The following is a 14,457-nucleotide window of genomic DNA, read 5'->3' as shown; positions in this document are numbered from 1 at the left end:
CTGATTAAGTTTTTTAATGTATTACTTTTTTTTTAAAAAATCTTTTTACTTTTCAGAACTGGATATATTAACTTTCGATAAAAATCTCCTCAATTGAGGAATATATGTTAAAAGAAACTATAAGAATTATAATAAAATATGTAAGGGCTTGCAAGAAAAACTTATAGTATAAAAAATCGAAAAATGAATTATAGGTGCCATCATATATTGTGCATTAAGCACATGAACGCACATTCAATCAACTGAACAACCGATTCAGTTAGAAACACTACAGGTAATGCTGTACAAGCCTAAAAAAATATGACAATAAGACGAAAACCCCAAAAGTCTTGAATGTTCTGACAGTCCACTTAAGTATTCCATTGTGTGTAGTTAAAAGTGTTGCCCTTGGAATGTGGAGGCAAGAAGGGTTCCATTGAGGTGATCTCAATATTGCTGTATTTCATGAACAGGATCCTACACTCAGAGGTGATTCAATGATCTGGTTTTGATAAGTGACCACTATCCTGATACCATTGTTCACTGTATTTCACAGTTTTCATCTCCTTTCTTTAATAAATAATTGTTTAATTAATATAAGCCATAAGTTAATAATTCAATATGACAAGAACATATACATAGTACTTATGCTAGATTTTCTTTTCTAGAAAATTGATAATGTTATTTTTTTAAAATGCCGTGGTGAAGAAAACTTCTAATTAGAATATTTTAATATTCTATATTTAGTACTTGTACAACGTTATGGGGTTTATCCCATACTCATATACTACTGTATCCTCATGTTTTTCAATTTTATTAATTTACATTGTGAAATTGATAAATATGAGGATAAAATAGTACATGAGTACGGGATATACCCCGAAATGTTGTACAAGTACAAAATATAGAATCATCAAATATTCTAATTGGAAGTTTTCTTTACCTCAGCATTTAGAAAAAAACATTATTATGCTTTGGATTAATGTTTTTTTATTAAATTCCCCGATAACCCAAGAGAACAAGGGTTTAATTTGGTATCGCTAAGTTGGTTCTGATGACATAACCGATGCCTATGGAGAATTTACATTTTTTTAAAATAGGAACTTGTGGGTGGAACCAATTTTTGTTTTTTCATTTTCCCTAAGTTGTGATTTTCTGGCAAGATGGTTTTTTTTACCCCTGAACCCTCATATGTTTTTTGTTTCATTAAAATCACCGTTTAAAAAAAGAAAAGAAAATTAGACCAGAAACTCAGGCCATCTTGTTTATATATGCTGATTATAACTTTTTTTTTCAGTTGATTTTAGTGGCCACAGCCCTCTGCGGGTCAGCTGAAGAAGTAGCAAGAAACAGCAGATTAAGATTTCCCAGTGACATACCACAACAGGTATTTTAAGCAAAGGTTTATTTTCTTTAGAGAAATTATTTTAATAGGTATTAAGGTAATTTTGAACCTTATATTTTTCAGGTTGATATGGGATCACAACTATTTGAATCTGAAACTCAAGTACTGCCAATGGTCATCCACGGTAATGCTGCTGTTAACACGCCTCACATGATTTACACAAAGGTAACAGAAATTTAATTTTTAAAATTGTTCATTAGGATCTACTTCCCTGAAATTGATAGGATTCTTTAAAGGTTTAAATTCCATTTAAAGTAACCTCAATAATTTGAAGATTTTCTCCTTTACTTGAAAAACAATTCATAAATTGAAAAAAATTAATTTGTTTTTTGTCTCATTTGTTGTTTTTCTTTTAATCTGTTGGGCATTAGAAATTAAATGAACATTCCGAAATTGAAACAAGCTCTAGAAAGAACAAGTGTTTCCTATATGCCTTTATAATTGATTCAGAAAGTATAAATTGTTCTAAAGGATGGTATACAGTGAGCCAATATTCTCTCCTGTGCCCTTCAGGACAGAAACAAGTGATGACTTCTTCTCAGCTCTCGACACCATCAGAAACTCAGTTGCCAGTGTTATATAGAAGTTAAACTGATATTTAATAGTGAAATTTTCATTTTTATATTTCTCATATTTATATTTGCCATAATATTATATTATTTTGTGTATTTTAGAACAAATATCAGAGTGTATGCATGCATAATTTTTATCAAATTTTGTTTTATCTGAATTCTTTCCTCCTCCATCTCAAGATTATTTGAACTCTTATTGTTTTGAACTATCGGTAATTTGAACTTTTTTTGTGGTCCCTTGGGTTTTAAATTATTGAGAGCCAATTTTATATTAATTAAATATATGCAGAAGATATTAATTTTAAGAAAGTTATGTTAATAATCATTCTGGATTTTATTTCAAAGGAAGTTAGTTCTTTTTTTTAAGATTGTTGAGGTGAAAAACTTCCTTAAGAATATTTGTTTGAATGATCTGGGTTTTTCGATCTTCAAGTACTAATATTCCTCATTATTAAGTACATCCATTCCATTTTTGAAATATTGTCATATGGTTACTAAATTAAAATTTTTAACACAACATTGTTTAAAGAATATCAGTCGCTATGATCAATACTGGATATTATTTAAACAATGCTGTATATAAATTTTAATTAAGTGAATGACATATGAGAAAAATTTCAAAAAAAGGAATAGATGTGCTTAATAATGAGGAATAATAGTAACTAAAGATGGGGAAACCTGAAACGTTGTACAAACAAATGTGTAATATTGTTACTATTCTAATGGAAGTTTATTTTTCACCTCAACAATCTGAATAGAAAGTAAATGATTATGTTATATTCTGAATTCTGGAATTGTAGACCATAAAACATAAGAGAACTAATTGTAACTGAATAAGAAAAAAAATAGGTAGAAACTATCGAAAATTAAAATAATTTTAATTTTTAGCAGGCTCCTTCAACCATCAACCCATTTGGTCAAATATCACACAAGGGATATTCAGAAGGCCTAGTGTTACCCTATTACCAACCACCAGAAAGACCACAAACAGAATTTCACCAAACCATGCCACCTCCCTTGAGGGCAACTCCATACGGACCACCAAAAGCAGTGACAAGTAACTTACAAGGAAACAGGCAGCCCACCATACAGGCACCACATAGGAACCAAGAAAGGCAGCCAGAAAGGTAAAGACATTATGTGCTTTGTCATTTCATTTTTTAAATTAGATTTATATATGATACTTTACTTTGATAACATAAATAAACAAATAGAAAGACATGAAATTGGCCTTGAGTAGAGGGTCGATCAGATGGTACAGCCTGTAGTCCCTTCCCGTCTGCTTCAGCATTCATCTTCACTATTGGTCAAAGAACTTTCCTGATATACCCCCATTATTAACATCCTACTAGTTGCTTGGTCTAACAGACGAATTTGAAGGAAAATTAAAAGATATTCTGAATTTTTTTATAAGATTTATTTTTGGGGTTCCCAGATGTACGCATGTCTCTGGCTACTATGTTGAATTACAGTGGCTTTATCCTTCTTTCCAAGGTTCTTTCCTATTCCAATACCTAAGAAATAATAAACCTTCTTTCATCACTGAGTTCCTTTTCTTGAGTTCTCCTATCCACTCCTTAACCATCAGAGCCTAATTAACGATCATTTATACTCTATCACACAGAACTGCTTCCTTTGACAGATTCTTTCAAGTACATCCTTTCTTAACTATATCTGTCTGTAAAGCATCTTCCCTAATTTCCTTCAAACATCAGCAATTTCTTTAACTCCTTGAATCTCAATCTTCCAATGAAATTCAAAACTTATGTATAAGCAATCTGATTATTGGAAGTAAAACTACTTTGTATACCTAGGCTAAATTCTCGACTATAAGCAAATATTTATATTCACTAATTTTGGTCTTAGGGAACTTGGCCTTAGAATGAAGACTATTTTTAATTTTATTTAATAGAATTGAAAAACTCAAAAACATCACAGCACATAACTTTAAAAAAAAAATGTTTAATAGTTTTTACTATGGGTCCAATATCATAAAATTCAAAGATAAATTAACAAAAACTCAAACTAAAATCAGATTTTACCATAAAAAATTACTCAAATCTTTGGAAATAAAAAATAGAATTGTATCTCTCTTACGTTTAAGTTGAATTCTTAATAGCATAAATAAATGATAAATTATAACCAAATGTAAAAAAAAAAAAAAAATTTATGCACAAAATGTTTAATCACAAATAAAGTGTGAAAAATTGTTATAAGTCTTCATTTTTATTTGAATAAGAGAGTAATTTTATACTTTCAATATTTTCTTAATTATGTTATTTCCTTACATGGTTAACATTTCAGGAGTGTTTGAACCATCTCACTGAAAAATTACAAGTTTTATCTTATATTTACTTATACATTATTTCTCTCTTTTTAATTTATCAAACTATTATTCTATTTAAGTATTAATTTTATGCTTATTTCTTTTGTCCTTTATTTAAAATTACATTTTATTTAAAAATACATTTTAATGTATTTAAAAATACATTTCATTAGTTTTTTTTTAACATTCATTACCAAGTTCAGTAATCAAGTAAACTTGTTAATTTTTAGTAAAATGGTCCAGGGAATGGGAAAGGATAATCCCAAAAAAATAATCACATAACGAATTAAAATAAAGAAAATACTGAAAGAAAAAAAAAAAAAATTTTGAGACTACTTGTACTTGTTAGATCTTAGGATTTATCCACACTTTTTTTAGCAGTGAACTAAAAAAGAATTAAAATAAATAATAAATTGTCATTTATTATTATTTTTTTTTAGTGCTGTGAAATATATCACTAAATGCTTCCAGTTCCTTTTAATAAAACTTTTATTTGTTACAGACACCGATTTGGATCTCACCGAGTTCCATTGATTCAGCAAACAAAGCAAAAACCACAGACTCAATACGCTCCAAAACCGCACTATCCTTCTAGTCAGTATCATAAGGACATCCAACATCAGCAACCAGACACGCTATTTAAATATTCAATTCTAACAAATCATAGCCCATCACCTAAAATCCCACATACAGAGAAATTTGAACAAGACTTCTTCAAGAGCCATAAGCAACCTACTTATATGAAAAATAAGAGACCAGCAAACCATCAAAAACAACCTTCATTCCATCATGATGAAGATATTTCAGATTTTCCCGAGGATTCTGCAGAATTCGATCAAGGCATACCAGACTGGCAGATTAAAGGAAATTTCTATGATACCCCAGAGGAGCATGATTCATATTTCTACAAGAAGAATAAAAACAAAAACCCACATAGTGGTTTAAGTTCTGGTAACAAACATCATTTCAATAGTGACTTTTCTTTTTCTCATGACTTCTCAGATTTTCCATCTTTCCAAAGCAGTAAAAATAATAAAAGATTTCCGCATTCAAAACCTGATACCAAGAACAAACGAGGTGAAATAAAAGCTGTATACGAACCCAGCCAAGAACATATACCTCAAGAATATAACTTTAAAAAGTACTTCCCTAAATCCCAAAATCAACGTGACAGGACTAAATCAGAAGATTTTATGAGCCATGAAAATTTCTCCGGAGAGAAGTTCTTTTCAGACTACGATTTTCCAGAACATTTTCATTCGCAGCACGAAGATGAACCAATAAACTCAAATTTTGGATCTGAATGGATCCCTATCAATGCCCCAGAGGGTGTACCAGCTAAATCATATGATATACCCCCTCCTGATTTGTCAAGAGGTGGATTCAAAGACAGAAACATAATAAGACGAGAATATCCTCATGAACGTGAAGATTCAAACCTTGTCTATGGTAAACAAAAACCAAGCAATTCTGAAGAGGTTGTGTCAGCTGTTGTAAGGGTCAAACAGTAAATTATAAGGATAAACAATGCCAGGCTCTTGCGGTTATTACTATAAAAAAATTTAACCAGTAAAGTACAAACAATTCACCAAGTTTTTATAAATGCTATTTGCTAATTTTCAAAATGCCTTTTTAAAAGAGAAATGTATGTGACGATCATATAATATATTAGCATTATATCCGACCGCAATAAACAATCATTTTGGAAATAACCGATCAGCTTATAAATCAGAAAATTCTCAACGGTATAAAACTCAGCTACAACATCCTACATATCGGGTGCTGAAAAATGTACCAATCATTGAAAGTAAACAATTATTTTTGGAAAATAGACTAAAACAATAATTAAAATCCAAGTATATTCACTTTTAAAATATCTATTAGATTAGTATAACGATATGCTTATAACAGGCTTGGGGAAATTCTTTTTCAACTAATGAATAAAAAATTCAATGACTTAATTCATTATTTTCAATACATGTGATATTTCATTCTTACTCCTGAATAAATAATTAATTTTCAAAAATTTATTTGCATGAAAAGATTTTTATTTCAAGATTATATGAATCCATAATAATTTAAAAAATTTTAAAATAATTTAATAATGCCCAAGTCTGGTTGAAAGTAGGCAAAGTTTTTAAATAAGATTTAAAGAAGGTTTGCAAAGTGGCAAATTGTTTGTATGATAAGTAAAAGTTAAATGCATGGCTTGGTTGGCTGTGAAATTACTATAAATTGGGTACATACTTTGCTGATAATTAGATTTAAAAAGTAGTATAAGTTCGCTGGGCGAAGTGTCTCTCTCTATAAATAAATCTTTAATCTTTGTTTGATGTTAAGTAATTTGATTAAACTACAAGTTTTTCTGTATTTATGCTAATTTATGGAATATTATGAATAATTTAATCGAAAAATGCGTTAAGAAAAACTAAACTTAAGGCTGATCATAATTTTATTTATTTATTCAGTAATTAATTATTTATTTTCAATGGATTTCTATTTATAAATGATTAACTATTATCATATTTGATAAAAATTTAACTTATAATTGTTTAAAATAAAATTTGTATATATCATAGAATGACTAGAATATTTACCATACATTCTGGCTGAACAACATAAACAATAATTGAAGACACAGATTCAGTGTCCTTTGACAATAAATACTCTATGTGATTAAATAAGTTATTTACCAATAAAATTAATTACGAAAGTAATGAAAAATAAATAGAAACAGTATTTAAATAGTATACTAACATAGTTAATACAATTCAAATTGTATCTATATTATGATTTTATATGAACATAGAATTGTTTCAGGCATACAGAAACTCATTGCACTTTGTATAAATTTGTTAATTAGTTTAAAAATTAGAAGTTCTAGAAAATAAATTTGTTTTTTTGTTTTACATGTCTACTTTTATTTTTCCCATCTCATTTAGTTTCTTTCACAAGGTTCTTTGTAGGGAAAATTAATATAGTCAAATACATCTCTCTCGGAACTTACTGGCAGTGGCTCACCTGGAACACCTAAAATAAATATAATTTCAAATTGGAAATTAATTAAGACCACAATTTAACCAAAGAAGAATGACAAAAATGTTAAATAAATTAAGAGATTAATGAAAACAGAAACAAGCTAAAAATTTGTGAGCAGTAAACATAAATTCTATAATTATTGATGCAGGTAATTCGTAAACCATCAAAGATAGACAAATTATGTTAGTAAGTAAACATATTTTTTCCAAGATCTTATAATTAATAAATTAATTAATCCACTTCTTGAACCTAAAAAAGGTTCTAATTATCCTAAAATACAAAACCATTTGCATTAATTTACTAAAATGTAATAATTAGTTCAGATTCATTTTTTTACAAGAGTATAAAATCAAATAAAATAAAGTAAATAAAAACTTCTTCTGGGACAGAGATTTAGACAGTCTAAGTACAGTTTGTTTCACCAAAACACCAGGGAGAGTTACAGTATGAACAAAATTAAGTACGAGAAGAATCAGCCAAATATTTACTTTATTTCAAGTGTCGAAAGTTAATTCTGACAGTGAAACTTAAACTATTTATCGAGGACACAAACTACACATTTGTTTTCAAATCTTGAGAGATATAAAACTGACATCAGAGGTAGTTTTATTTGTGAAGGAAGCAAAACTTCCTCATTAATGTTTAACGTTAATAAATATTTGATAAAAGTAAAATTTTTTTATAAAATAGAACAATCTTTTGAATTATTTTATTTAAAGCAAGTTTTGTTAACTTTTACTTATCTATATATGAGATATATAGCATGGAAAAATATTACCATCATGACAGACAAATTTTTAACATCAGTTTTAAATGAAAATGCAATTATTTATATGTTATACAAGTATTTATATATATGTAATTTCTTATCACTTTATTTTTACATAATATTTATTCTAGCTTAAATTACCTTTTTGTATCTTATTGTAGTAATATTCTCAGTTTTTTCTTTTTGTATCTTTTTAGCCCTGCAAAGTGGGACAAAACGTCGGACATTAAAATAGTTATAAACTATTTGTTCTTTTTTTGACCGCAACCCTGACTATCTTCTAATATATGAAAATACAAGTAGTTATAAAAAATATCCATTTTGTCTCAACAATTTTTTTTCTTATTATTTTAACACATCAATGTTTCGGCTATTTTTAAGGATCTATAATTAAAAAATTTTCATTATAAATTAGTTTTAAAAAACATCATGAAAAATTATATTACCTACATTATTACACCATCAGAGCCAAAACAATTGGTTGTCAACATAATTTCAGTTAAAAACTGCAATAAGTAAAATAAATTACTCATTTTAAACAGATATTATAAACTAGTTAATGTGATACTAAATACTGTAAACTAGTTAATTTGTTAAGGACTAATGATAAATAATTTAACAAAGGCAATATGACCTGCAATTATGTTGATAACTTATGGTTTTGGCTCTAATAGTGATATATGGATATGGCTCTAATAGATGAAGGAAATATAATTTTTTATGATGTTTTTTACAATTAATTAATAATGAAACTGTTTTATTGATAGATCCGTGAAAATGGCCGAAACGTTGGAGAGTTAAAAATAATAAAAAAACTGTTGAGACAAAATGAATATTTTTTATAACTACTGAACAAATCTGTCTCAAACAAAAATTTGGATTATATATGAAAATACAAGTTTTAAGATTCTTTGAATCCAATAAAACTAGTTTTCTACAATGGTCTATGTGTATATGTGAACAGTCTAGCTCAAAAACAAAAATGAAGCATGATATTGATATTATGTATGTAAGGTAAGTGTATGGCACTGATGTTAAGGTAACTTTTCCACTAAAATCAACTAACTGTTAGTGCCAAGTTACATCGTTAGTTTTACACTTGTTTAACATTTTCCCGAAAACAGGTTAAACAATTTTACAATCGTTATTAATAATTCAAGTGTAAAATTAATCCTTTTAATTGTTAGATAAATCAGGCAGTTAAGCATGATTTTTGACCAGATACTTCCTTGCACAACCATTAGTCTAGAAACATTACTTCCATACAAAATACTGAACCCAAGAATCTTTATTGGTTGCAGTGGTACAGGGTTTTTATATAATTATTAAAATACTCTCGATAAGGCTTAAATGCTGAATTTTCAAAATAGTTTCTTCTAAAATATCTTTTGTTATACTTAAAATAATTATCTCTCATTATAAAATAATTTGATAATTAAGAGTGGTTATACATTATAGATGTATTATTAATTACCAGTAGAAATTAAAGGTTTTTTATAAATTAAGATCGAACATATAAAGTCGTAGAAGGTAACAGAGTGACAAACAAAGCATAAATAAACTGATTTGTTAATAATTATTTTCCTATATCCAGGGTTAGTATTACAATAGTCATAACTTTTTGATTTTTGCCACAATGTAACCAATAAATGCAAATATGGTAAGGGGATGTATTTCAATCATGAATAATAATAAAGAAGTTGCTGTTTTGAAGCAGGCAAGGATTAATTTATGTATAAAGTAGCGTAGTAAGTGAAAGATGAGTTATGTGAACACTGCACAAGATATTATTCTTTATTTTTTTAACATTAAAAAAAAATGGGTTTAATATTTCAACTATAAATAAAATTTACCTGTTGAACCAACTGGTCTCAAGCAATACTCATTAAGAGTAAAACCTTCTTGAATTGCATGAGCACGCATTTCTTTATTAAACATATCACTTCCTGTAAAATATAAAGTTGCACAATGATACTGATCATGCGGTGTAAGTCTTATGTCAAGCCTTCTTGCAGTTTCACTGAATTTACAGACACCCTTCAATAATAAATGTTATTAAGCATCAAATTAAAAATCTTAGTGAATTACATTACATTGAAATATGTATAAGATAAATACCATAAATTTGACATCTCCCAAAGATATAGTATCTGTAATCAAAGAAATTTCTTCTAGTTCGTTGACAACTTTTTTCAATAAATTTGAAGCAAGACGCTTTTCTGAACATGTGGAAGTATATTTAGGGTGAGTGATAAGCACGTCTATGTCCCCGCTTTCTGCTTTTCCTCGTCTTCCACAAAAATTCATTAGATAAAAAAATTATAAAAATTATTCAAGGCTAGAGAAATATTCATACCTGTAACTTCCACATATAGTTATTAAATATTCTGGATCTAATGAATTAATGCTACTTCGAATTTTACTTTCAATAAGCTCAATTTCAGATCGGGGAACTTTTTTCTCGAAATCTTCTAAGTACCTGTACAACCATCGTAGTTATTTTATATATTTTTAATCAAATAAAATAATCCAAAAGTAAGTGATAGTATTTTTTTCATTCAGAAAGGGCAAATGGGACAACTTAACTTGAAGATAACTAACTATAGGCATTAGCTGAGAAAGTATAATTGGGTTTCAAAACACTAAAGGGATAGCAAAAATGTTGGTTATGGAAGATTTTATTATTAAATTAAATATAGTGTTTACAGAAAGCAGTAAAGAATTTAAACGCATAAATAAAAGACTAACTTCCTATTGGTGTTCAATGATATGCGCATAGACTATTAATAGTTTAAACAAAACTATAATAAAATTAATCATGAATAAACACTAAATTCACAAACCATGTCTGTATATTAACTCATGAATTAGCTAAATAACACACTAATAAATAAATTTCAGAAATTTATGAAGTAATTTTTATATTTCGATTACAAGAAATTGCACTTTCAAACGTTAATCACTAGTACAATACATTTTTGTTAAAATTTCTTGATTGTACATAGGCTCAGATAATGAAGCTCATGCCTCACAATGATGGGTAATTATCAAGATGGGCATATATTTATATTAAATTAACTGGAAGGAACTGAACTGCAGTATTCAAAACTACTAACAAAAACCAAAACAAATCCACCACAGTTTCATATTCAACATTAGGTGTATAGGAAGGAGGAAAGCTAAGTAAAGAATAAGAGTAAACTATCAAAATTTGATATTTTGTAAATCCAAAACTAATTTTATATTTCTAGAGCTTTAATAAACTGCAATAATATATATCTTACTTTAAGCCAATCAATTGATGATGGTTTAGCTTATCTTTATGATTGTGAAGGTCTTTGGTACTTTTGATACCTAACTTAAATAGTTCTTGGGCTTTCGCAGGACCAATTCCAGATACTCGAGTCAACGATTCAACAGCTATAGCAGTATCATCATGTTTTATCTACAATATGAGTAAATCTGTAAATCGTTCCCTTATCTAAACTTGTATTATTCATTTCATTTTAAAATATCAAAACTAATTTTATTTTGAAAAACCTATTTCAAACTCAACAAATTAAAAAAGTCAGCATGAAACATCATCTCTTACATTTTCTAACTTTCTTAGTTTTCCAGTTTTAATAAATTCATCAATTTTTTCTGCAATCTTTTTACCAACCCCTTCTAACTTTCTAGCTTCTTCTCCAGAAGTAATTCTCTTTCCATAAGCTGCAATGGCATTTGCAGCTTTTCTATAAGCATTATGCTTATGAATATTTCGGTTTACATTCTTTTCATAATTTGCTAATTCTACAACGAATTATACAACAAAATTAAATAAAACAGTTAAATTGTGATTATTATTTTGCAATAATCTCTTTACCAATCAAAAAATCACAAAAATCATGGTTTATGTTATCCTCTGCCGGAGCTTTTCTTTTACTCATGTTGATGCCTGTTCATAAGGAGAATCAAAATTGGAATGTTAAGGTATTCCTGCCAGAATTTAGGTTTGATAGTAGAATATTTGTAACCTGCTCAGGGGTAACATCACTTCAACAAGTTAACGATGAACTTGGAGGAAGGAGTATTACAGAGGGGTTAGCCTGTTAGGCCAAGTGTATCAAAAAAGGTGACCATAAAGGGCTCCAAAGGCATGCTAGGGCTGGAGTGGGGGACACCAGAGAGCCCACACTTGGAAGTCGTAATTGGGTTGTTAATCAAACCTGACGTTTAGTTTGTTGTTATTTTTTTTTACGAATATAGATAATTATTAGTAATTTTTTTTAAAGATTGTTTTTAGACTTTAAGGAAGCAGTAATGATAGTTGTGTGAATGGACAGATCAGACATTTACTATCTGTTATTAACAGATATAGTAAATAATAAATAGTTTTGTTTTTTATTAGTATATAAATAGTTTTCACGATCGCAATACTTCCCCTTTCTACGTACCTTCTTCATAGAATAGTAAACATATTTAGAACATCACACGAAAATGGTAGAGTGCACGTCAAAATGAAATATTAAGTCCTGGTATACGCGGACGACATTGCGGTCCTAGGAAATAACCAAGAAGACCCACAAAGACTCTAATAATAAAAGCAGAAGAAATCTGTTGGCAAATAAATGAAGAAAAAAAAGTATATGATTATAAGCCGAAAATTCTTCTCTAACGACATGGTGGGCGTGGATGACAAATCGTTTCTGACAGTAGACTGTTTCAAATACCTCGGCTCCACAATAACATCAATAAATGATCAACGGACTGAGATATACCAGCGCATAACAAGCACGGACAGGCCTTTCTTCTCGTTTTCAAGAATATTGAAATTCCACAAAATGTCTAAAAATCTTAAGCTGAGGGTGTACAATGCTATGATAAAGCCAGCTTTGAAATACGTCCGTGAGAAAACAGAATCGAGAGGTTTGAACGGAAAGTCCTCTGTACAATTGCAAGAGCGATCTGGAATCAGAGCCTGGTAGAAGAGAAAAACTAACAGTGAACTGTTTGCAGAGACGACTGGTCAATGCAAATAATAAAACAAACAAAAAATAAAATAAAAACTATTCACATTGAAATGTGTGAATTTGAATAAACATTAAGCACGAATTTCTCTAAAACGACCTTAAGGAATTTCCATTACTGATAAACCTGATAATTGATAATAGTATTTACTACTTCTATAGTAAAATTATTCATATTTGCGATTGAATTAGCAGTTTTACCGATAATTACATTAATTTATCAAATCACAATCACTATTTACATTAACATAAATCAGCGCTGCAGGTGGGATGGGGAGCTGAGAGGGATCCTACCCTAGGTGAAAGAAGTATATTGAAGAGAATAAGCTGGTAGGAAAAATGAAGCCAAATAGGATGGATCTTTGTTAATTGCTAACCTTCTGTTAGCTCTTTAACTGTTTTTAGTAGTTTTGTTTGTAATATTATTGTAAATAACAAACCAGCATTCTGCTTGTTTTGCTTTAATAAGAAGTCTTAAATCATTGTAATTGAAATTCATCACTTTGAAATATATATTTTTTTATACTGCTAATTGTTTATGTAATAATTCTAATAAACTGAATCAGCAGAAACCATTTTATTTCAATTCTACCCAGGCTTTAAACATTATGAGTGCTTGAGGTAGCCTAACTCTGTTGATCTATGTAATAGGTTAGTATTTTACTACAAAATGGATTGATTTACAATTTAGTACGTAAATCATGTATATTATTTGAAATTTCTAACAGATTTTAGAAAGATTAAATCATTTTATCATAGTCAAAGTTAAATGATAATACCATATATTTAAAAACAATATTTTATTGTTATTATAATATTTGACAGTCCATTAAGTTAATAAGAACATAAAGAAATATACAATTATTCATTCTTAGTAAATAATAACTAATTAAGAACATGCTTGAATAAATATGATTAAAAAAATATACACTCTTTTCGATTCCGATTAATAAAACAAAACAAAGACGGTAAAATGACTTTCAGAATAAAAAATGTTAAAATGATAGTTCAACCAACTGCTCAAAGATAGCAGCACAAATCTAGAAAATAATAATTTCAATCATCATTGTTTTAACTAACTGTTCAAAGATAGCAGCACAAACCAGGGAAGTTAGAAAATAGTAATTCCAATAACCGCCACAAGAGACCAGCACCATCCGGGTAGCAGTTACCGATGTCTAGCAAGAAAATTAAAATTTTGTATTAGGAGATTAGGAATTCACAGGAGCTAAACAAGTCCATGTTCCAACACAAGTCTTAAATCTCTGAACCGGTTACTTGAGCTTCTATAACTATCTGTTCTCCTAATACAAAACAAAAATTTTCCTAGTAGATATCGGGAACTGTCTGGATGGTGC

The 14,457-nt window shown here is 28.7% G+C and overlaps 2 protein-coding genes across 2 annotated transcripts; one reads left to right on the top strand and one right to left on the bottom strand.

Annotated features, from left to right (window-relative positions):
- Positions 1–229: 229 nt before the first annotated feature.
- Positions 230–7,191, top strand: LOC106684540 (uncharacterized). Its single transcript, XM_067048338.1, has 6 exons — positions 230–274; positions 373–468; positions 1,277–1,366; positions 1,448–1,549; positions 2,845–3,083; positions 4,785–7,191. The coding sequence occupies exons 2-6, from the start codon at positions 445–447 to the stop codon at positions 5,791–5,793; spliced, it is 1,464 nt and encodes a 487-aa protein (XP_066904439.1). The 5' UTR covers positions 230–274; positions 373–444; the 3' UTR covers positions 5,794–7,191.
- LOC106684542 (DNA polymerase beta) lies at positions 7,174–12,246 on the bottom strand. The gene is made up of 7 exons (XM_014426680.3): positions 11,956–12,246; positions 11,683–11,882; positions 11,375–11,535; positions 10,447–10,569; positions 10,209–10,380; positions 9,944–10,127; positions 7,174–7,312 (listed from the first exon to the last, which is right to left on the bottom strand). Exons 1-7 carry the CDS (start codon positions 12,017–12,019, stop codon positions 7,221–7,223), a joined length of 996 nt encoding a protein of 331 aa, XP_014282166.1. The 5' UTR covers positions 12,020–12,246; the 3' UTR covers positions 7,174–7,220.
- Between the last annotated feature and the right edge of the window lie 2,211 nt (positions 12,247–14,457).

This window comes from Halyomorpha halys, unplaced genomic scaffold (genome assembly GCF_000696795.3).
Source record: "Halyomorpha halys isolate HHAL.00 unplaced genomic scaffold, Hhal_1.1 Scaffold588.1, whole genome shotgun sequence".
NCBI classification, from domain to species: domain Eukaryota; kingdom Metazoa; phylum Arthropoda; class Insecta; order Hemiptera; family Pentatomidae; genus Halyomorpha; species Halyomorpha halys.
The sequence above is the reverse complement of the archived record's forward strand: the minus strand, read 5'-3'. Positions and strand labels throughout refer to the sequence as shown.

Excerpts from the sequence above, each read along its gene's own strand:
- LOC106684540 (XM_067048338.1), top strand. The coding sequence starts at position 445 with ATGAACAGGATCCTACACTCAGAG. Across the intron at positions 469-1,276 it reads ACAGGATCCTACACTCAGAG|TTGATTTTAGTGGCCACAGC; the intron begins GTGATTCAATGA and ends TTTTTTTTTCAG. Across the intron at positions 1,550-2,844 it reads CTCACATGATTTACACAAAG|CAGGCTCCTTCAACCATCAA; the intron begins GTAACAGAAATT and ends TTTAATTTTTAG.
- LOC106684542 (XM_014426680.3), bottom strand. The coding sequence starts at position 12,019 with ATGAGTAAAAGAAAAGCTCCGGCAGAGGATAACATAAACCATGATTTT. Across the intron at positions 11,883-11,955 it reads TTTTTGTGATTTTTTGATTG|AATTAGCAAATTATGAAAAG; the intron begins GTAAAGAGATTA and ends AATTCGTTGTAG. Across the intron at positions 10,128-10,208 it reads TGGGAGATGTCAAATTTATG|GGTGTCTGTAAATTCAGTGA; the intron begins GTATTTATCTTA and ends TTATTATTGAAG.